This window comes from Silurus aristotelis (genome assembly GCF_946808225.1).
Source record: "Silurus aristotelis genome assembly, chromosome: 1".
Classification (NCBI taxonomy): Eukaryota; Metazoa; Chordata; class Actinopteri; order Siluriformes; family Siluridae; genus Silurus; species Silurus aristotelis.
The window spans coordinates 43,306,519-43,329,315 of NC_139574.1; the positions used below are offsets into that span (position 1 = coordinate 43,306,519).

Genomic DNA, 22,797 nt, shown 5'->3' on the forward strand with positions numbered 1-22,797 from the left:
CTGTCTCTCTCGCTCCATCCATTTCTCAGGATCTGACCCAGATCTTTACAAGCTACAGCTCACTTCAGGGGATGCCAATGGAGCAGCCGAGGAATATGATGAGGTAACACACACACACACACACACACACACACACACACACACACACACACACACACACACACACACACACTGCGGTTTTGCTCACTCCGCTCCATGATCTGTCCTCAATGCCACTCTTTCTTCATTCCTCCTTCCCTCTCTCTCTCTCTCTCTCCCTCTGTTTATGTTGGATAGGCAGGTCTGTTATTACACTCAGCGCTCAGCATATCTGACATTCCTGCATATTTTGTATCGTGTTTTCACCTCTGGAATTCTGTCTCCAGCTTCCCAGAGAAACTCGACCAGCGGAAACGCTCCGTTATTCGCTCCCTCGTGTTTCATTCACCAGCTCTTTTATTACTTGTGTTCATCTTTCTGAAAGAGTACAGGTATTGTAATAATGAAGGCGTGGCCTTCGTGCCTGTGGGTGTTTCCCCGGCCCATAAATGGGCCACACCGAGTATTTAATGCGACTGCTTTTAGGACTGCCAATGCCTAATAAAGATACGACAGTATGGTGCCACCTGCTGGTGAGAAGCCTGACATTCGGAGTGACTCAACTGCGAGTCACCACAGCAGTTTAAAAGAATTAACACCTCAGCTGTTCCACGTGTCTATAAATAACTTCAAATATCTCACGCCGAGGTGAAGGAGGCCAAGCAGAATCAGCAGCTATCAAAGCCACCATGATTCATTCACGTGTCGCACGTCCCCCCCCCCCCACCCCGGGGAACACCCACCTCATATCACCTGCTTGTTTTATACTGTTCCTCAGTTTATACCACACGTTTCAAAGCCGTCTGTCTGTCTGTATGTCTGTCTGTCTGTCTGTGTATTGATTCTGTCTGTCTGTCTGTCTGTCTGTCTGTCTGTCTGTCTGTCTGTGTATTGATTCTGTCTGTCTGTCTGTCTGTCTGTCTGTCTGTCTGTCTGTCTGTCTGTGTATTGATTCTGTCTGTCTGTCTGTCTGTCTGTCTGTGTATTGATTCTGTCTGTCTGTCTGTCTGCCTGTCTGCCTGTCTGCCTGTCTGCCTGTCTGTCTGTCTGCCTGTCTGTCTGTCTGTCTGTCTGTCTGTGTATTGATTTTTGTCTGTCTGTCTGTCTGTCTGTCTGTCTGTCTGTCTGTGTATTGATTTTGTCTGTCTGTCTGTCTGTCTGTCTGTCTGTCTGTCTGTCTGTCTGTCTGTCTGTCTGTCTGTCTGTCTGTCTGTGTATTGATTTTGTCTGTCTGTCTGTCTGTCTGTCTGTGTATTGATTCTGTCTGTCTGTCTGTCTAGTGATTCTGTCTGTCTGTCTGTCTGTTTGTTTTGGTCAGTACTTTATCAGTTGAACATGAGAAGCAGAAATGGCAGAGGGTAAATGTGTGTTAGTGGCAGGAACGAGTTCAGGGTTAAACTCTGCACTGTGGAGAAGCTCCTGAACCTCCTAGAACCTCTCCATGGTTTTGTCCTGAAAAACGTGAAAAATCCGTTCTCGACATTTTTGTCCATTCTGAGCAAACGAATCCTCACCCCCGAGTTCCTGTTTATGTTCTCCGCTGTGTGGGTGTGGACCTGCGCACTCATGAATATACCGAGTATGTGTTGAGCCGAGCTGCACCTTTCCTTTCAGTCCACTTTTCTTCTCTTCTTCCGAATATTTCTCTCTCTCTCTCTCTCTCTCTCTCTCTCTCTCTCTCTCTCTCTCTCTCTCTCTCTCTCTCTCTCTCTCTCTTTCCCCCCATGTTCTCTGAATGGATGTGTTGTTTCTCTATTTACTTTCAAAACACACAAGGTGACTGGGTGGAGTGGGGCTTCCAGCAGAGGAGCACTTTTGTGGGTATCCAGGAAAAATTCTCCTGAAATTACACACACACACACACGCACACACACACTACATACACACACCTGTTTTGTGTTGTTTACGGGAGCTGTGCAGTTCAGTACTGATTAGATCAGTGTGTGTGTTTCTCATTTAACTTTTGGCCTACGACCTTCAATATGGTTCTCCAGACAAGTTAGGCTGGATTGTTGAACGTTCTATGTGACGTGTTCTATACACACACACACACACACACACACACACACACGTGTGCACACACACACAACCGGTGTTGTTCCGCCCCCACTCCCGCCCTGTTCTGCCCTTCGGACTTCCTAGACTACGCTTCACATTTCCAAGGGTTACACATCTCTCTCTCTCTGTCTATACACCTCCGTCTCGATCCGTCTCTCTCTCTGTCTCAATCCCGCTCTCTTTCTCTCGATCCCTCTCTTTGTGTATACTCCTCCATTTCAATTTCTCTTTCTCCGTATACTCTCTTCCATCTCGATCCCTCTCTCTCTGTATACTCCTCCGTCTTGGTCCCTTTCTCTCTCTCTTCCTCTGTATACTTCTCCATCTTAATCCCTCGCTCTCTCTCTCTCTCTCTCTCTGTATACTCCTTTATTTCTCTCTCTCTCTCTCTCTCTCTCTCTCTCTCTCTCTCTCTCTCTCTCTCTCTCTTCTTCCGCTTTGGACTGAAAATTCCCAAATGGGTGAAGAACATTAGAACCTTTTTTTATTTAGACCTTTTTCTCTAAGAACATGGTATTGGGCATGGCCTCCTGCCCTCTGGGAGTTTCCTCTCCTGGGGGTTCACCAGTATTCATGCAGGTATGGAGAATGTGATATTTGTGCTTTAAGAATAAGGCTTGTAGATGTTCTTGTAGATGTTCTTATGGATGTTCTTGTACACCAGTCCATTGCAGATCTTGTAGTAAACTTGTTCGTTTGGTGAAATATAACATTTCTGCTTGACCAAGTTGAACCTGTATCATTCATCTGTGTGTGTGTGTGTGTGTGTGTGTGTGTGTGTGTGTGTGTGTGTGTAGCAGGCGGAGGTGTCGGACAGTGCGTACCTGGGCTCGGAGAGCGCGTACAGTGAGTGTGAGACGTTCACGGATGAGGACACGGGTGCACTCGTACACCCAGAGCTGCACGAGGACGTGGAGACCGACAGCGGCATCGAAAACACACTCGCCGAGAGCGAAGACCGCAACAGGTCAGGAAACAAGTACTCACACACACACACACACACACACACACACACACACACACTGTGCCAAACAAGGCAGAGGAGAACGGACAGGAGATTGAGGACAGAGGAGAAAGAGGAGAAGAATGGACAGAGAGGAGAGAGGACAGAATTGACAGGAAGGCTACTGTAACCCAGACAGCCAGTCTTTCTGGTGATGGTGAACAGAAAAGGTCCTCAGACAGAAGTTAATGCAGAGTTCCTCAAGGGTTCCTTGTTTTTCTGATCTGCAAATGGTTTAGAGGAACCTCTAGACAGGCCACGCCCACCTTTCTTGCCTCGGTTCATCAGCTGTTATTTGAAACGAAATTATTATTTGCATTTGATTGATACCTGGATTTTTCTTTTTGTCACGCTGTATTCATCACGTGTGTGTGTGTGTGTGTGTGTGTGTGTGTGTGTGTGTGTGTGCGTGCACACATCTTTGCTGAGTCTGTGTCCTGTCTTTAGCATAACACTAATTCTATGCTGACCAAGGTATTTGTGTTTCCTCTCTCTCTCTCTCTCTCTCTGTGTGTGTGTGTGTGTGTGTGTGTGTGTGTGTGTGTGTGTGTGTGTGCAGCTGATAGAGCTGACAGAAGTGCATCTTGATTTTCCTGCCTCTCAATAGCAGGAAGTGTGGAGGCTGCACTTTTTTTCGTCCCCCCTCCCTACAGTCCATCCATCTCTCCATCTATCTCCCTCTTTCTGCTGTGTGTGTGTGTGTGTGTGTGTGTGTGTGTGTGTGTGTGTGTAAAGGTCAGGTCTACAAAGTTCCCGAAGCACTTTCAGAAATTTCAGTTCGAATTCTCGCACAATGACTTCATTCAGAAAACGTGTTTACGCTTCAGTCTCTTCTCGACTCTTCTCTTTCTCTTTTCGTCTCTTCTCGACTCTTCTCTTTCTCTTCTCGACTCTTCTCGACTCTTCTCTTTCTCTTCTCGACTCTTCTCGACTCGACTCTTTCTCTTCTCGATTTTTCTTTCTCTTCTCTTTTTCTTCTCGACTCTTTTCTCTTCTCGACTCTTCTCTTTCTCTTCTTTCTCGACTCTTCTCTCTTCTCGACTCTTCTCTTTCTCTTCTTTCTCGACTCTTCTCTCTTCTCGACTCTTCTCTCTCTTCTTTCTCGACTCTTCTTTCTCTTCTCGACTCTTCTTTTCTCGATTCTTTTCTTCTCTTTCTCGACTCAAGTCTTCTCTATTATCTATTTTTCTCTTGTTGTTTTCTCTCCTCTTTTTCTTCAGTTCTCTTCACTTTTGCTCTTCTTTTCTCTTCTCTTTCTCTTCTCTTCTCGACTCTTCTTTCTCTTCTCGACTCTTCTTTCTCTTCTCGACTCTTCTCTTTCTCTTCTTTCTCGACTCTTCTCGACTCTTCTCTCTCTTCTTTCTCAAATCTTCTTTCTCTTCTCGACTCTTCTTTTCTCGATTCTTTTCTTCTCTTTCTCGACTCAAGTCTTCTCTATTATCTATTTTTCTCTTGTTGTTTTCTCTCCTCTTTTTCTTCAGTTCTCTTCACTTTTGCTCTTCTTTTCTCTTTTCTTTTTCTCCAATTATCTTCAACTCGCTTCTCTATTTCTCTTTCTCTTCCTTTTTCTTTTTTACGCTCCTCTCTTCTCTTCTCTTTCTCCTCTATTTTTCCTTTCTGTCCTTTTGTCTCTTTCTTCTCTTTCAGGTGTGTCAGGTGTACAGAACACCTTATATAACCCTCGAACTTTACACCTATGACTGAAGTTCACGTCTCTTTATTATACTCACACACACACACACACACACACACACACACACACACACACACACACACGCACACTGGGACTTACTCAACAAAGCTTTTTTATGTTCTTTTTACGTCAGGTTCTCCCTCGGCTCGGATTTGCATGGCCACGCCCTGGTAGCTGTGATTGGTGGGGAGGAGGAGCACTTTGAAGACTTTGGGGAAAGCAACTCCACCTCTGATCTTTTGCTGGTCAATCAGGAAGAGGGGCGGGTGGCACCTGAAGGAGAAGGAGACCCAGAGCCACACCCACACACTGGGAGCCCAGTGCATCGTCCACCCATGCTGCTGTCACCCAGGTATACACACACACACACACACACACACACACACACACACACACACACACACTGCTATAGCTTCAGCGTCTATTCCTTGATTTTCCTTTTTCTTTTCTTTTACTCACTCGTACCCACACTCATTCAGTCATTCTTACACACACACACACACACACACACACACACACTCTCATTCAATCATTTATACACTCACTCATTCACACGCTGATTTACTCGTTCACTCACTCACTCAATCGTTTATTCACTTGCTCGCTCACACACTGATTTAGTCAGTAATTCGCTCACTCACACACACACACACACACACACACACACACACACACACACACTCACACACACTGCTATAGCTTCAGCTCTATTTCTTGATTTTCCTTTTTCTTTTCTTTTACTCACTCTTACCCACACTCATTCAGTCATTCTTACACACACACACACACACACACACACACACTTGCCTCCCCGAATGTGCTTGTTTTCTCTTTGGCTTGACCCCACCCCCACACCCCAACTCCTCCCCCTTATTATATTTCCAACTTTTTCCCTCTGCTTGATCTCCTGATCTGAAATGTTCTCCTCTTTCTTCACCTACTCCTCCTCCTCCTCCTCCTCCTCTGTCCCGCTCAGCTCTGAGCCTTTCCCCTCCAGCTTCCAGAATTTCCTGCAGTCGGAATCTCTGGAGTTTTTCTGCACTCACTGTCACAAACAGATCAGCCGCCTGGAGGATCTCTCCACACGCCTGCACTTACTAGAAATGAATAGGTAACACACACACACACTTCCTGCTGTGTGTATTTTCCATCTGCGTGTGCTTCTGTGTGTGTGTGTGTGTGTGTGTGTGTGTGTGTGTGTGTGTGTGTGTGTGTGTGTAAACACACACAGTGCTCTCCTACGGGAGTGTATCAGTATGCAGAGGTGTGGTGTGTGAGGAAGTGTCATGAATTCCGAATGCAAAGGTGAGTATTAGTACCTGCGGCTTGTGTAGTGTGTGTGATGTGCCACATAAGCATGCAGTCCAGAAGTTCACTACCAAGGCCTTCAAACCCTGTATTTCCTGTTCTAGTGATGACTACATCCTGTTATCAATCATAAAACCTGGGAAATCAGGATTAGAGGAAAGTGCTATCTGCCCTCTTCCACATATATAAACTCAGGTATCCAGTGCTCCAGTGTTATAGAGTAGAGTGGAGGTGCTTGCCTTGGTAGAGCTCTCTGCACGTGTCGCATGTACGCTACGATTGTTTACATACTGAAGTACGAATCATCAGACCTTCATCACCCGTCTGGAAACGAGCGCCACTGTGGATAAAAAGGAAATGCGATTCGAGTTGAAAACTAGAACTTTGTGCCGCTGAGCGTCGCTATCTGGTAGTCCGTTATCATTTCCTGTTATTTCTGCTGCTATCAGACTTTTATGAGTGCGAGTTAGCCTTGATAAAGAGCTGACCAGTCAGAAAAAAAAACAACCCCACGCCCCCCCTGCCTCCCGCACGCTGTAGTCACGGGTCCACGAGAGGATGATCCTCAGTTCCTTCGCTTTCTCTTTCCTGATGTGGTTTTCCTGTTGTTTTTCTCTCTATCCCCTGCCCCCCTTAGCTCCAGTAAGAGACTGTCCAGTAAAAAAGCTGCGAGGTGAGCACCACTCTCTTCTCACGTCCTCTCTTCTCACGTTCCTGTCGCTGAGAAAAGAACAAGAACGAGTCGGTATGTAACCTGTTTTTTTGATCTCGTGTTTATTTGAACTCGTCTCAGGCACTTGTTGCAGTCCAGCGGTCTCGATGGTATGAGTGATCTGAGTCGTGACTTCCTGGACCTCGCCAACAGTGACATCACAGATAAGGTTATAAATTGAACTGTTACACAAGAGGAATTAGGAGATATGAATGAACAAGGATGGTTGAATGAAGAATGTAATCTAACTGCCTGGGGTGTGTGTGTGTGTGTGTGTGTGTGTGTGTGTGTGTGTGTAGGTGCTACTCCTGGAGCGGCGTGTGTCTGAGCTGGAGAAGGACTCGGCAGCGAGCGAGGAGCAACATGCCCGTCTGCGGCAGGAAAACCTGGCTCTGGTGCACCGCGCCAACGCCTTGGAGGAGCAGCTCAAAGAGCAGGAGCTTCACTCTGACGAGACCCTGAACACGCTCGCCCGCAAACACAGAGACGCTCTGAGCAAGCTGCAGCGCGAAAGAGAGCTGGAGATCGAGAACTTGCAGGCCAGGTGGGAGATACAGCCTCGTTCTGTGTTTTCAATCTGGAGTTGCCCTCTGCTGCCACCTAGTGGTTGTAAATAATTTCACATGTAAGCAAGAAATATTTCCTGTGTGTGTATATAACTATATTGTGTGTGTGTGTGTGTGTGTGTGTGTGTGTGTGTGTGTGTGTGTGTGTGTGTGTGTGTGTGTGTGGTGTTTTTACATGCAGGCTGCATCAGTTGGATGAAGAGAACAGTGAGTTGAGGTCTTGCGTGCCCTGTCTAAGAGCCAACATTGAAAGACTGGAAGAGGTACACACACACACACACACACACACACACACACACACACACATATATATATATATATATAGGAGATGCAGCAGCTACAAAGCTTCCAGCAGTTATTCAGTAATATAAAAGCACACTTGTATTTCCTTCGTCTCTGCAGGAGAAGAGGAAGCTCCAGGACGAAATGGACGATGTGAGCGACAGACTGAACGAAGAAACCGAGTCCCGCAGGAAGATGGCCGACAAACTGAGTCACGAACGCCACACCAGCCAGAGAGAGAAAGAGACCACGCAGGAGGTAGGTGAACGCCGAAGATCACACGACCTCCGGAGTCTCGATGCAGGTTGCGACGTTCTTACGATCCAGATCTCACTTCTTCTCTCTCCATCTGTAGCTGATAGAAGACCTGAGGAAGCAGTTGGAAATGCTGCAGCTGTTTAAGTTGGAGACGGAAGCTCGACGCGGCCGATCCCCCGCCGCCGGACTCCAGGAGTACAACACGCACATGAGAGAGAACGAGCTGGAGCAGGAAATCCGCCGCCTCAAGCAGGTCAGGTTCCCGCAAACCGGGTATTTATTACGTGGCTTTGTGCACAGATGTCATGCTGGAGCTCAGACTTCATACACAATCGTGTGCCTCCAAGCACTGGTGGGAGAAATCAGGTGTCCAAATACTTTTGGACACACCGCGTCTGCAGTACGCACGCTTTTTATGAAGTCATTCACACTCTCTCTCTCTCTCTCTCTCTCTCTCTCTCTCTCTCTCTCTCTCCAGGATAACCGCAGCTTGAAGGAGCAGAATGACGAGTTGAACGGACAGATCATCAATCTGAGCATCCAGGGAGCCAAAAGCCTCTTCAGCGAGTCTCTGTCCGAGTCGCTGGCAGCCGAGATCAACAACGTCTCCCGCGCAGAGGTGCGTGCCGTACGCCATTTACCCGCCGGCAGCTGTGTCACGTGACGACGTTCTAACACGATTTCGTATACTTGTGTGTTTGTGCGTAGCTAATGGAGGCCATCCAGAAGCAGGAGGAGATCAACTTCCGTCTGCAGGACTACATCGACCGCATCATCGTGGCCATCATGGAGTCCAACCCTTCTATACTGGAGGTCAAATAATCGCCACGACGATGGACCGGTTCTGACTTCTGTTTCAGCTGCGCTTCGGTCTTCATAACGTGTGTGTGTGTGTGTGTGTGTGTGTGTGTGTGTGTGTGTGTGTGTGTGTGTGTGTGTGTGTGTGTGTGTGTGTGTGTGTGAGTGAGAAGTGTATCGGTTCCTGTGACCTCCCTTTGGTTTGGGATAGAGGGGCCCAATCCCTCAGGTGTGTGTGTGTGTGTGTGTGTGTGTGTGTGTGTGTGTGTGTGTGTGTGTATTACATGTCCCTGAATTGGTTAATTAGATAGTTAATTAGTTGACACTAACCAATTAGTGTCAACTAATATTCCGACTCCATTATCAGGTGTTTGCACACGTTACCTTTTTTTAATCACATGACCCAAGTTGCCATGGTGATTAATTCGTTATTATAATTTGAAAAACATTAAATTGCAAAATCCTAGACTGGAAATAGTGCACTTGAAAAGATCCTCAAAAAGTGCCTTTTGGAAATACCACGTGTTCAAATTTTGAATCGGCTGCACCTCTCACGTGCGCACACACACACACACACATGCACGCACACGCACGCACACGCACACGCACATTCAGCGTTTGTCTGTTTGTTTTGTTTTGTTTTGTTTTTTTTAATCTCCATGATCAAACCCATGTGAGGGACTGTACATGTCCTGGAAGGGTGTGTGTGTGTGTGTGTGTGTGTGTGTGTGATTTATGGAGATCATTAGCGATAACGACGTGTGCGTTTATTTCCTTTTCGCGTATTTTCATTACGATGAAGCAGAAGGCTGATACAGAACAAACACTCCACAAGCTGAAAAATGAATCCGCACAGGGGGCGGGGCTTGATCGATGAGGGGGCGTGGCTTTGCCCCCCCGGACACGCTTTTCCTGCTGAGTGACCGAAGGGGACGTCCTTCTAACGAAAGTGTTTGAAAGACTACGAATGTACATATATAAATATATAAAAAGAAATTTATTTCCTGTAGAAAACGATGGAAAAGAAACTCGACGCATCCCCTGATTACGGAGAGCTTATTTTTTTTAGTAAATTATTTTGAACTGATGAACAAGATGGAGAGATGAAGCAGAAAAGAGAGAGAGAGAGAGAGAGAGAGAGATGTGAAATGGACCTGAAGGAACCTGCTGAGACACGAGCAATCACACCCCCACACTCCTTCCTCTCATCCTCCTTGTGTTTATTTATCGGTGTTCTATAGATGGAGGGAAAACGCGCACCGTCTTCCACCGTCACGTGACTTGCGTTCGTGTCGATGTACAGTATTCGTGTTCGATACCGTATTTTCTGGACTGTGAAAGAAATTCTGCACCAAATAAAATTCATTATCCGGAGTTTTCTTCAGGATTTTTTTTATTTTTTTTCCTTTCCAGAAAAAATTATAAAAATCTATATTGTATTTTTTTTTTTTCTTTTCCCTGATCAGATGGACCTCGTGTGTTTTAATGTTCTTGAAGAGCATACTTGTGTGTGTGTGTGAGTGAGTGTGAGACTTCTCTCTCCCACACACACACACACTCATCTCTCCATGTATAAAGATACTGATTGATCTGTATATACATTTGCATTGCTCTTTTTCTTTCTTTTTTCTCGCACACACTCGGAAACCAAAAGCAGGAGCTTCACTCATCAGTTCACTCAATCGTTCCAGCGCACGAGGAGCTCGTTATACAAAGACACTTGTTCTGATACACCACATGTATAGACACACAAACGATATCAGTATTGTCTTCTGCAAGGTTTCTTTCTTTCTCTCTTTTTCTTTCTGTCCGTTTTTTTTTTTTTTTTTTTTTTTGGAGTAATTGTATAAAGGTGAAGAATCGAATAGGAACTGAACCTAGATGCGAAACAATAAAACGATCATATCTCTTACGTGGTGCGGAGTCACGTCTCGTTTTTATCCCTCATGACCACCTGATCAGAAGATTCCCACGGCTCCATGAAAACTGAGTCGCTTCAATGAAGCATGGAATCAGATTGTGCGGTCAAACGTATTCGGACACCCGGTTGTTGCGCTTGAACGCCGGAGGACGTCTCAGGATGGAATCAGTTCAACCACGAGACTCGAACCTGTTCCAGCATGAACAAGAAAAATGAGATCTTGACCCAAATCTCCAGAAATCTAGTGGAAATATAATATAATTGTGTGGACATATTACACATTGTACCCCCTCGTCTCTCGGATTGTCCCCCCGGGTCTTTCATTTCATTGTTATAAACCATAGAACGTCCACCTGTCCGGGTCTCTCTGTTACGTGAAGCATTCGGAGGCCACGTGTAAATGCGAACGCACCCACGTTCCCTCGTGTCCCGCTTTATCACGGCGTTAACAGCCGCATAGTTCGGTGTAAAGGGCATCCTAAAAAAAGAACTAAATCCTCGACCGTGGACAGACCGGGCAGCTCATGCTCAATGACATGGAGAGACGAGAGAAGACTCTGTTTCGCCTGGAACAAGGTACAAGTACTTATATATTTATTGCACTTCTGAGAAGATCTGCTCACTAACCCACACATATACTGAGTAATCAGAAGTGGCATGAATGCAAGCCTGAGGGTTTGGAATCAGCATGTCTCAGGAGGACCAGAATATCACCTCGTGTAGACACAGATTTAGCAGCAGGTTTTAATTCTGTTCTGTGGGGGGTGTGGTGGTGGTGGTGGTGGTGGGGGGTTCTAGCGTAGTTAAAAAAAAAAAAAAGAATAAACAGGTATAAATCCCCAACTAGTAGTTTTTAGTCCAGAATCATGGAAACTCATTAAATTTACAGTACTTTTGCTCGAGTAGAATTACCCTGGCTAGTGATCATAGGGGGATCAAGGGGGATGGGAATATTGCTGGATTATTAAATCGAATCCACTTTGCTTTAAGGCTTCGAGCTCCAGTTCCGACTGGGTCCGACTTTGCAGGGGAAGAATGTGCATGTCCACACCAATTACCCTGCACCAGGACAAAAATTCGACCGGTGTACGTTTCGTGTCCTCGACTGGATCAGCCCCAGTGGGAAGCAGGATGACTCGGGGAAGTACTGCAAGCTGGACCTTGAGATCGCTGGATCTTACCAGTATTACTTCGGATGTGGGTGGGTGTCTGAACGTCTTCCATTCCTTTGGATGTATATGTACATGAACACTACAGTTAGTTATGGTTTTGCTGTTAGGAATGAGGAGAAAACTGGAGGGGGGTATTTCGTGGTGGATCCCGTGCTACGAGTTGGCCCTGAAAGAAAGGCGCTCCCCTTGGATAGCATCACCTCTCAGACTTACCTGTCCAAGTGCCTCGGGCCACTGGATGAATGGCTAGACCGGCTCAGAGTGGCCAAAGAAACAGGTAAGGGTAACTAGCGTGTTTTTGGAACATGTGCAGAAACGCAACAAATCTGTTCTTCTCATTCCAGGTTACAATATGATCCACTTGACCCCGTTGCAGACATTAGGCGAGTCACGTTCCTGCTATTCGATTGCTGACCAGCTGGAGCTGAACCCAGATTTCTCCCCTCCGGGAAAGAATTACACATGGTCCGATGTGGGGAACTTGACCGAGAAGATCAGGAATGAGTGGGACATTGTGTGCATCACAGATGTCGTGTATAACCATACAGGTACAGAAGTGTACGGCTGCCTCACGGCTCTGGAAAACTTTGTAATGTTTGCCTGATGTGTGATAGAACTTAAGGGGAGTCCATTTGATGCTGAGATTTTGTCCTTGTTGGTGATCAATTCACACTAAATGAATGGACAAAGCAAAAGTGTAACATGGGTAGAAAGTGGTCCAATAATGCCAACCATTGGCACAGTGCTAAAAGTCCTTCAAGAAGGTCCTCTCTTTAGCCTAAGGTTCTGGAAACAAATAGTCTACTCTCTCCTAACTCCATGGTCGAAAATGTTATCCACGAGGAACAAAACCCCTGACCTTTCCAGCTACGGGTTAGAGGGTGAACTCTGGGCTGCCAGTGGTGTTGGTTGCAGTTTCAGCTGTCCTGGTTACATCATTCTCATCCAACATTCTTAGCATTCTGAAGGGGCTCCGTTGCTGTCGATTTGTTGATATCGATTTTGGAAACTTGCCTCCTAGAGATGGAACGGGTCAAAATATTGAAAGGACAGATGTATTATTAAAAGGCAGCAGGAATACCGTGGTACTTGCCTACCTGACCAGCAAACAGTTAGCGCCTGACAATGTTGTGATCTTTTGACATTTCCCTGATACTCACTGGCTCTAAAAGTAGAGTCCGGCCTTATCTCTGCCATTACTGTATTTCATTCTGTCCTCTAAATGTCCTGGGAGGATTTCAACACTCTGTAATCCGGAGTGACATTAGGGAAGACACTTTTCACCTGATCATTCTGGAATGTTTGAAGGCTTTTCATGATGTCCTGCCACTCATCTGCATGGCTTTAGTAGTTTCTAACCATGCGATAGTTAGTTGGTTCTTTGGGTATGAATGATTGATAAATAATTGAACGACTTCTTGGCCAGCTGAATGAACGTATTGGACAGCCGATCAGGCCAAATCTGTCAAGTAGGATGGGTGCGGAATTGAGATCGCATTGTTACTGGAAAAACGTGTAAGAAGAGATTTAGCACACGTGGTAGCGTACGTGGTCAGCCTAGCACCAGTTGCACAATTCCCGATCCAGACAGAATGATGTCTTTCGGCACACTGACTTATAATGGTCGGTGCTCCCTGTGACTGTGCATGCAGCCTTGTGCTGCCATCTGTTGGTGTGTTACAAAACTAGATCTATACTAAATATCTTTTATTGCTCTGCCGATTAAATCTTAATTTAATTTTTTTTTGGAGTAGCAGTAAACAGTAAATGGATCAAACTCCATCCTGAGTGTACCTACAACCTGGCGAATTCTCCACACTTGAAGCCCGCCTGGATACTCGATCGAGCTCTTTGGCACTTCAGCTGTGACATTGCTAATGGAAAATACCGTGACCGAGGTCTACCAGCTCTGGTTGAGGACGAGGTGCAGCTCACTGTGAGTTTGGGTTGCACTATTAGGTCCTGTGACCACAGCCCACTGGGCTTGCCTTGTATAATTTGTATTATATTATACATTTGTAAAAAAAAATCCCACATTCTGCCTTTAGAGACTCCGCGAACTCCTGTGGCAGGAGGTTTTCCCTCAGCTGAAACTTTGGGAGTTTCTCCAGGTGAATGTCGAGAAAGCCGTGGCGCAATTTGATACACTTCTACAGGCCAGTGAGTGTCTCGTTTCATTTCACTTGCGAGAAAAACAAGTCCAGTGTGTTGTTTTTTGACTTGTTCTCGTACAATAGATGGCAAAGTGGCTGGAAAAAGGGACACTGAAAAGAGGGAGACGGAACAGAAACTAAAGATCATCCAGGATCTGCAGTTCGAACGCTTTGGGAACACGGTGGACATGAAGGTTGCGCTTGAAATATTTGGCAAGCACACGTGAGTCCTCTGAAACTCGTGCTAGTTCCTCAAGGTCCGGTCTTAAAAAGCAATGTAATTTCAAAAAGGTCTTAGATGAACGTCTTAAGGTCACCTTGAATTATTAAAGATCTTTGTACAAATTGGCAGGAACGGCCTCTCTGCAATACAAGCCTGCTGTGATATGTTCAAGAAGAGTTTGGAGAAGCTGAATGAGGATTGCTATAAGGAAATGCTCCACCATCATGAGAAGGTCTGACCTGGTTCAATGTTTTTGAATCCATAAAAGTCCTTCATGGTACGTTTTACATCGTGCATCCTGGTGTTTTCTAGGCTGTGAACTGCATCGTGGAGACCATGAGACACGAGCGTCTTGCAGTAAATGGTCCCAGACTTGGCTTGGTGACCAAAAAACATCCTTTGGTGCAGAGGTAAAGGTTTGTCATGCTTGATTTTTATGCAACGATGCCTAGAACAAATGACCAAATTATTTCCAATGCAGGTATTTCACCTTTCCATTCGAGGACATGCCGATGGAGAAGGAAGAATTGCTGCTTCAGAATGCAGATGATGCGTATCAAATCCAAGCTCACAATGGATGGGTGATTGCAGACGACCCTCTCAGGAACTTTGCAGAACCAGGTAGGATGCAATGTCTAGAAGCTGGTCTGGAATTGCTAGGAATCCCTAGGAATCCATAGAAACCCCTAGGAATCGTTAGGAATCACATAAAAGTTCAGTAACCAGTTTGGCAGTAGAATTGCTAGAAACTCCTATGAATCCCTGTACATCCACAGGAATCCCCAGGAATCACTAGAAACCATTAGGAACCCCTAGGAATCTCTAGGAATCCATAGAAACCCAAAGGAACCCCTAAGTACCCCTAAGATCTAATCACCAATGCCCAGTACAGCTGGAAAACCTGGTTACGACCAGTGTTTCTTATTCTTTTACCTTTTGCCAGGCTCTCATGTCTACTTGAGGAGAGAACTACTCTGCTGGGACGACAGTGTAAAGCTCCGCTATGGCAGTAAACCTGAGGACTGTCCCTATTTGTGGGAGCATATGAGGAAGTACACGGAGATAATGGCCAAACACTTCTGTGGTATACGACTGGACAACTGCCATTCCACACCTCTACATGTGGCTGAGGTGTGCTCTTGTGGATATTTTTTAGCATCTAGGAAACTTTTCTCTAAAGTCTAAAACCCGACTAAAATTGACTGAATGATGGCCAAGGGTTCCATGATGACTTACTGACTCACATAAGGAACCCATTAGAACGTACCCTCTTGTTGTGTTCTAGGCAATGTTAGCTGCTGCCAGGGCAGTCAGGCCCAATCTGTACGTGATAGCTGAGCTGTTTACGGGGAGTGACCAGCTCGACAATACCTTCGTTAACCGTCTGGGGATCACAAGTCTCATCAGAGGTACTGTGAAAGTAAATTGTAAGCCATAGCTGGCCATCATGCTATACATTATTTCCTTGAATTTGACTGTGTTTTGCTCTAGAGGCAATGAGCGCTGGGGACAGTCATGAGGAAGGCAGGCTGGTGTACCGCTTTGGCGGGGAACCTGTTGGTTCCTTTATACAGCCCAACCTGAGGCCTTTGGTTCCAGGCATCGCACATGCTATGTTTCTTGACGTTAGCCATGACAACGAGTGTCCTGTCAAGGTTAGTAACACAAGAAGTTGAACCGGCATCAGAGTCGTGGGCAGTCAAGGCACGTGTGAAGCGAAGGCTGGCCCATGTGATCCGATCCAACAGACAAGCTCCTGTCGCTCAAACTGCTGAAGAAGTTAATGTTGTTAATGCTCAACGGGTCACCATTGTTTGGCAGCAAAACGGGGACAATGCAATATTAGGCAGGTGCCCATAATGTTATGCCTGATCAGTGTATCATTGAGTTGAAAATACATATCTGACTGTGGTGCTGTTTGTAGTGTTGAATAAATGTACACTTTTTTTTTATTTTTATTTTTTTTTACCAAAGGTCCGGTCTGTGTACGACTGCCTCCCTAGCGCTGCAATTGTATCTATGGCGTGTTGTGCCACAGGCAGTACTAGAGGATATGATGAGCTAGTTCCTCATCAGGTAATAAACATAGTCGACCATGACTTGCTAATCAGTATCTATTAGAGTCTCAAGTCAAGTAATTCTTTTTCCTTAGATTTCAGTCATCACTGAGGAGCGTCTGTACTCCAAATGGAATCCGGATGCTCTGCCCTCATCTTCGGGCGAAGTGAACCTCCAGTCCGGCATCCTAGCAGGGAAGCTGGCACTCAACAGGCTTCACCATGAGCTGGCTAAGAAGGGATTCACACAGGTCTGCAGGACACTAAACAGTCTGGGTTTTGACATTTGGGATCTTGAATTGTGTATTGGTGTGTGTTTTGTAGATCTATGTTGACCAGCTGGATGAAGACATTGTGGCTGTAACCAGGCATTGTCCAAGCACACACCAGTCTGTAGTGACTGTCTCTCGAACTGCTTTCAAAAACCCCAAAACGCACCACTACAGTGAAACAGTATCTCCCTTGTTCATACCAGGTCTGCATACCATCAAACTGAATAAAGCATGTTTGTGTTTTGGAGTTTTTAACAAATATTTTTCACACTGCTGCATTTGCACAGGCCAAATAAACGAGGTGATCCTGGAGGCACGCACAGTGCAGAAAGACACTGTTGCCTATGTGAAAGACGAGAAGTGCATAAACGGCATGCCCGAGTACACAGTGGAGCTCATGGAACATCTCCAGGTAACTTGAGCTTGAGTGACCAGCAGAGCCACAGCAACACCTTGGCAGGATGCCATCAGACTGTTACATTAGTTGCAGGAACAGCATGATGTAATGGCTTCAAAATAGCGCAGAGGCTTGGACATGCAAACAGTAGTAAATATTGTTTATTAGAACTACAAACTGCATAAGGGCAGTGGTGGTTTAGTGGTTAAGGCTCAGGGTGACTAATCGGAAGGTCAGGGTTCAAGCGCCAGTATCGCTAAAGCTGCCTCTCTTGGGGCCCTTGAGCAAGGCACTTAACTGTGCTTCAGGGGGTAATGGCTGGTAACCCAGTGGTTCTCTGCCAATCAACACAAGATACGGTTTTTGATGTATACTTAATGGTAAACACATTTCTTGGTACAGGCAAGCTAGGCAGTTTCCTAGGGTGCAACCAGCGTGGGAGGCCAATGAGGCAATTGTAATTTTAGATGGGGTGCCAAAAAGGCCAGAAATGGCCCTGACGCTATACATGTTTACGTTCGCCATTCTGGTGATTTGATGGATGGGGCTGTTGATCCAAATGCCAACCAAATGTACCCGAAATCAAAGTAAAGCGTTGTTAAGCTCTACTCAATTTCCTGAAAAGCTGCGTTTAGTACTTTTGGGGCAATTCCAATTCCACTGTCTTAGAACAATAAATCTAAAAACATAGTGCTGAATGGCTTTACATCGTACTGATTTTGTCTTGGCAGCTGAAAGACAGCCGAGTGGTGAAACTAGGAGATACTACAACAAATAATGGCAATGAGTTTGTCCAGGAGATTGTGTTTAAACGTCTGACTCCAGGCAGCGTGATTGCATTCAGGTGAACAATGTTGCACCATACGCCTGCACTTTGCTTATATTCAAAATATGAACTAAGAAATCACGTTCATTAATCGAACCCGTGTTCAACCTTGTACAGGGTGAGTCTGGACCCAAAATCTCAGGACTTGCTGGGCTTCCTGCGTACTCAACTCTATCAGTTTAATCGCCTGTACAAATTAGGCAGTCTGACTGACTCAGATGTTCCTGACATTCTCAAAGTCCCCCTGGAATTGTAAGCATTCATGATGTTTTTTTAGGAACCTGTGTTTACTTGGTATGTGTGTAAATATGTTTGCACTACGCAGTGATTATTGTTGCAATGAATCTAATGTCATCTCCACGTCATAGCCTGATCTCCAAGCTGTCCCTGGCTGAGCTGAATGTGTTGCTGTTTCGCTGCAATGCTGAGGAACAGGAAGACGGTGGAGGATGCTACACTATCCCATCCTGGATGTCCCTAAAATATGCAGGACTTCAAGGTACTTCAAGTACTCACCTACTGTAAAACGTCCTTGTTTATAAATTAACCTATTACTAATTCTTTTTTCGGGACAGGGTTCATGTCAGTGCTTTCTGACATTCGACCCAAGAACGACCTTGGCCACCCCTTTTGTGACAACCTGAGACAAGGTGACTGGATGCTCGACTACATTAGCTCTCGTCTCACTAATAAGGATGGAGCTCTAGGAGAGGTACCGTACCCATACATGTTTTTCTCCACCATTGCGTTCTACTAAAAATCCAGTGTCTATAAGAATTCTCCTTGCAATTTTTCACTGTTTTAGGTGGGGAAATGGTTCGAAGCCATATTTGCCTATCTAAAGAAAATCCCGCGCTACCTCATTCCGTGTTACTTTGATGGCGTTATTGCTGGAGCGTACGCTACTGCTGTGCAGGTGGTCTTCCACAAGATGTCCCGGTTTGTCTTCTATATGATTTAGTTTCAAACTAGTTTCACTGAAAGTGTACAAAGGAAAGGAGATATTTTGAAGACACGTTCTTCATTTTCGAGGTGGTAGCAAAAAGTTTCAAGACTTCAAGTTTTGTAACCCGCCAACAGATGGCAGCACAGTCCTGCACACACAGTCACCTGGGACAAGCTTTGAAAAAAATTGTTTAGAATGTGATAAAGTGTAAACATAGATAAAGTAAAGTATTTTCTTGTAAACACGGCTAGTCTTAAAACATTTGGGTACCACCTCGTATTGGCCTGTACTTCAGGCTTTTACCTTACCACGGTGGGTTTGAGCATTTTTGTATGTAAACAATGTAGTATGCATTCATTCATCTATTCATCCATCCATGACCAGAACCTGCTCCACCTTCCAGCACACCAATAAGCCAATTTTTTACCATACCCATCCATCAACCACTTGCACACCCACCAACACATCAGTACTCCCACAAATCTGGTCACTCCTCCAGCTCCATCAACCCATACCCTACAACAAAATCTAAGGTGAAGCTTTAGGATGTCTCTTATTAAAATTACAGCTTTGTGAGGGTTGGATCAACTCTGGTGAAGCAGTTGGCACTGGGCTCAGTTCAGATGTGTGGTGTGGGCCCCGTGCCTGCTCTACCTGCCCTCTCTCCTGCCCTGCAAGGCATCCCACAACGCCTCAACACCATCACCAAGCAGAACGAGCAGTGCTGCGTGTCACTGGCTGCAGGTATCCTGGCTTGAGCTTTAAGTTCTATGGAGGCATATTATTCATTCTGTAGAATGAACGTTTCTGAATTTTTGTTCTCCTTTTTCCAGGCTTGCCTCATTTCTCTTCTGGAATTTTCCGCTGCTGGGGCCAAGATACCTTCATATCCTTGCGTGGCCTCATGCTGGTCACAGGACGACACATAGAGGCAAGGTACATGTCAACTTTTACATCTTGGTAGATGTTCCATAATATGTTTCAGTTCTTTAATATGAACACGAACTTTCACCGCAGGAACATCATCCTGGCCTTTGCCGGTACTCTGAGACATGGCTTAATCCCTAACTTGCTTGGTGAGGGCTCAAAGGCGCGCTACAACTGCCGGGATGCCGTGTGGTGGTGGCTGAAGTGCATCCAGGACTATTGCGCTTTAGTCCCGCGTGGCCTGGACATCTTGTCTTGCCCTGTGTCACGCATGTACCCTACTGACGAGTCTGAACCCCAGCCTTCGGGCACCGTGGTAAGTCCAAAAGAATGTGTGTGAAGTTTACATATTTTTTACAAACATTATTTATTATCATTTTTATTATACCTTTTACTTTCCCAGGACCAGCCTCTGTATGAGGTCATCCAGGAGGCAATGCAGCGCCACATGCAAGGCATCGAATTCAGGGAGAGGAACGCCGGGCCTCAGATCGACTGCTACATGAGGGACGAAGGTTAGCCAAGTCCTTAAAATCATTTAAATGACCTTGTAAGGAATACTACTCTGGGAGCATGCAGTAGACTATTTTCTTGTGACTGAACATTCCAAGATATTTCTAATCAGTTGTCCCAATACTTTTGTCAGGATAGTGTATGTTCTAATACCTGTACACTTGTTTGAGGTTTTGGGAGAGGAATGTTGTCCCATATGTGTCAGATACAGGATTTTTGCTGCTGAACAGTTCTGGGTTTTCTTTGTTGCGTTTTTCATCTCACGATGCGCCGAATGTTTTCAAATGGTAAACGCCAGATTCCTTTACAAATTTCCAGGATTCAATGTTAGTGCAAAGGTTGACCCAGAAACTGGCTTTGTATACGGAGGAAATCGATTCAACTGTGGGACCTGGATGGACAAAATGGGAGAAAGCGTCAAAGCTGGGAATCGTGGGATACCGGCAACACCCAGGTACTGTAGCTGTGCATCAACTCTAAAAAATGATCATTAAGTACATTGAAACCAAGTGATCCGGGTTTCTTTTTAAAATACAGAGATGGTGCTGCAGTTGAGATCGTGGGTCTTTGCAAGTCCACCGTGGGCTGGTTGACGCGTTTGAATCCAAGCGGTCACTTCCCGTACTCTTCTGTCAGTGTCCAGAAAGACGGTATGTCTTCTCTATTACTGTGTCCTGAACCATTTGCCTGTGCATAAATCATTGACAACAGTTTTTTTTTCAGGGGAAACGCACACTGTTTCGTACGAGGAGTGGAACCGCAGGATCCAGGATAGTTTCGAGATGTTGTTCTACGTTTCACCTGATCCAGAGGAAAAACAGGAGGAACATCCAGAGCTTGTGCATAAAAGAGGCATTTACAAAGATACCTACGGTGCCTCCAGTCCCTGGTGTGATTATCAGCTCCGGCCCAATTTCACCATTGCCATGGTGGTGGTAAGAACGTACACTGGGGTCACCATGAAAAACTGTTCAGTTCATTAGTTACATAAGGAATAACATAGTTAGGGTGCTGGCATACGAATATTCGGCTGGCATAGGCATAGGCACAGTAACTGTTACCACCCTGTTCCAGCCGAGTTTCTGTGTTGCAGGCTCCTGAGCTGTTTACACTGGATCGAGCATGGGCAGCTTTGGAGATTGCTCAGGAGAAACTGCTTGGACCACTGGGAATGAAGACTTTAGACCCGGAGTGAGTGTCATAAACATCTGTAGCATATAAAATTAGTTAATAAGGCCAGGTTAAGAGCATGGAACAGCTTGGGTGCACCTCAGCGTTGAATCTCTGCATCCTTTAAAAGCTCATTTTTAGGAAATGTTCAACACTGACAGCACGCTGGAAAACCAGGATGAGGATGATAGTGTACACTGTGGAGGTTTTTCTCTGCACTAGATATTTATACACATCTTTCACCCCCTCACAGTGACCTGGTTTACTGCGGCATCTATGACAACACCCTGGACACCAACGACTACAACGTCGCGAAAGGCTTCAATTACCACCAAGGACCTGTATGTTTCCCGGCCAACGCCTTTAACAGGTAGAAATAATTGACACTAAAAGTATTTATTGTCCCTGTGTTTTTTTTTCCCTCTTTACCAGGAGTGGCTTTGGTTGGTCAGTTACTTCCTCCGAGCCAAACTACATTTTGCAAAGCAGATGGGTCGGGAAGTTCACAACCAGACTGTGACTTTGGTTCGAAACGTTCTCTCCAGGCATAACGTCCACTTGGAAAGGTACCCCCAGAGCTCTGAAGCGTTATCTCGGAAAAGCGAAACGTTATTCATACGGTGTATTTTTGCGTTTTCTAGATCTCCCTGGAAAGGTTTACCCGAGCTGACCAATAAGAACGGAGAGCGCTGTCGTTTCAGTTGCGAGACCCAAGCCTGGTCAGTTGGTACGGTTCTGGAAGTCCTGTATGACCTTTGCAATCCTGAAGACCTGTAGATTGTTGCAGGATTGTTGTCAAACTGCATTTGATCGGTACATACATCTAAACAGCTGGTGAACGAAGACATGTTGCCAAGGTTTGCTTTAAAGAATAATCTCTTTGGGATGAGAAACCTTCTACTTCTTCTTCTTCTTCTTTCGGTTGCTCCCACTAGGGGTCGCCACAGCGGACAGCATCCGTCTCCAAGACTTTTTTTTGCATGAGAAATATCTACCTGAAATCTTTTTGGGTGTGTGTAAACAGGATGGATTTTCTTGTGAATTCAGTTCAGCACCGCGCATGTAACTCCGCCCCCTTTTTTGCGTTACCCTCGTGTAATGCTCTGGATATACAGTATATGTAATGGATTTCAGTCGATATGTTTGAGTATAAATATGAAATGATAGACTTTTGCAAAGAATGTCAATGCTGTTTTATTTTATATATGTGGTTTGTGGTGGAATTAAACATTTTATTAATTTTTTTGTTTTTTGTTTTTTTTTGACACGCATTTAAAAAATGCACTGTGAATTATATTGCCTTCTTTCAGGACTATGGACAGAGACTACACTTTCAAGTAGCTGCTGCATCAGTGTCATTATAACAGACCATCAATTACAAAGCTTCACTCCTATTCATTAATTTCCTCATCAAAATCATCAACCTGCATTCTCGATCCCTCGCCTACAACTTTCCTCAAACAG

The 22,797-nt window shown here is 45.4% G+C and overlaps 2 protein-coding genes across 10 annotated transcripts in view; both read left to right on the forward strand.

The window, feature by feature from the left end:
• The window catches only part of rab11fip3 (RAB11 family interacting protein 3 (class II)), a 17,154-nt gene extending 6,486 nt beyond the window's left edge, over positions 1-10,668 (forward strand). For 2 of the 9 annotated variants that reach the window (XM_083557033.1, XM_083557034.1), the window contains 12 exons: positions 30-103; positions 2,934-3,103; positions 4,966-5,184; positions 6,778-6,813; positions 6,934-7,021; positions 7,152-7,396; positions 7,600-7,681; positions 7,821-7,958; positions 8,056-8,211; positions 8,437-8,577; positions 8,667-8,859; positions 8,923-10,668. In XM_083557033.1, coding sequence (XP_083413159.1) covers positions 30-103; positions 2,934-3,103; positions 4,966-5,184; positions 6,778-6,813; positions 6,934-7,021; positions 7,152-7,396; positions 7,600-7,681; positions 7,821-7,958; positions 8,056-8,211; positions 8,437-8,577; positions 8,667-8,780 — 1,463 coding nt within the window. In that variant the 3' untranslated portion in view covers positions 8,781-8,859; positions 8,923-10,668. The other 7 variants (XM_083557027.1, XM_083557029.1, XM_083557030.1 and 4 more) reach the window with 7 other exon arrangements.
• A 442-nt stretch (positions 10,669-11,110) lies between these two features.
• On the forward strand, positions 11,111-22,576 carry LOC310734663 (glycogen debranching enzyme-like). The gene is made up of 33 exons (XM_083557016.1): positions 11,111-11,253; positions 11,668-11,878; positions 11,957-12,126; positions 12,194-12,397; positions 13,604-13,785; positions 13,898-14,009; positions 14,087-14,225; positions 14,355-14,457; positions 14,538-14,635; positions 14,707-14,846; positions 15,169-15,356; positions 15,511-15,634; positions 15,717-15,880; positions 16,200-16,301; positions 16,378-16,533; positions 16,607-16,757; positions 16,842-16,966; positions 17,683-17,795; positions 17,895-18,029; positions 18,146-18,276; positions 18,353-18,489; positions 18,583-18,716; positions 19,292-19,467; positions 19,557-19,659; positions 19,741-19,966; positions 20,054-20,165; positions 20,482-20,617; positions 20,701-20,813; positions 20,887-21,098; positions 21,257-21,354; positions 21,587-21,674; positions 21,766-21,899; positions 21,975-22,576. The coding sequence occupies exons 1-33, from the start codon at positions 11,202-11,204 to the stop codon at positions 22,108-22,110; spliced, it is 4,605 nt and encodes a 1,534-aa protein (XP_083413142.1). The 5' UTR covers positions 11,111-11,201; the 3' UTR covers positions 22,111-22,576.
• Positions 22,577-22,797: the final 221 nt, after the last annotated feature.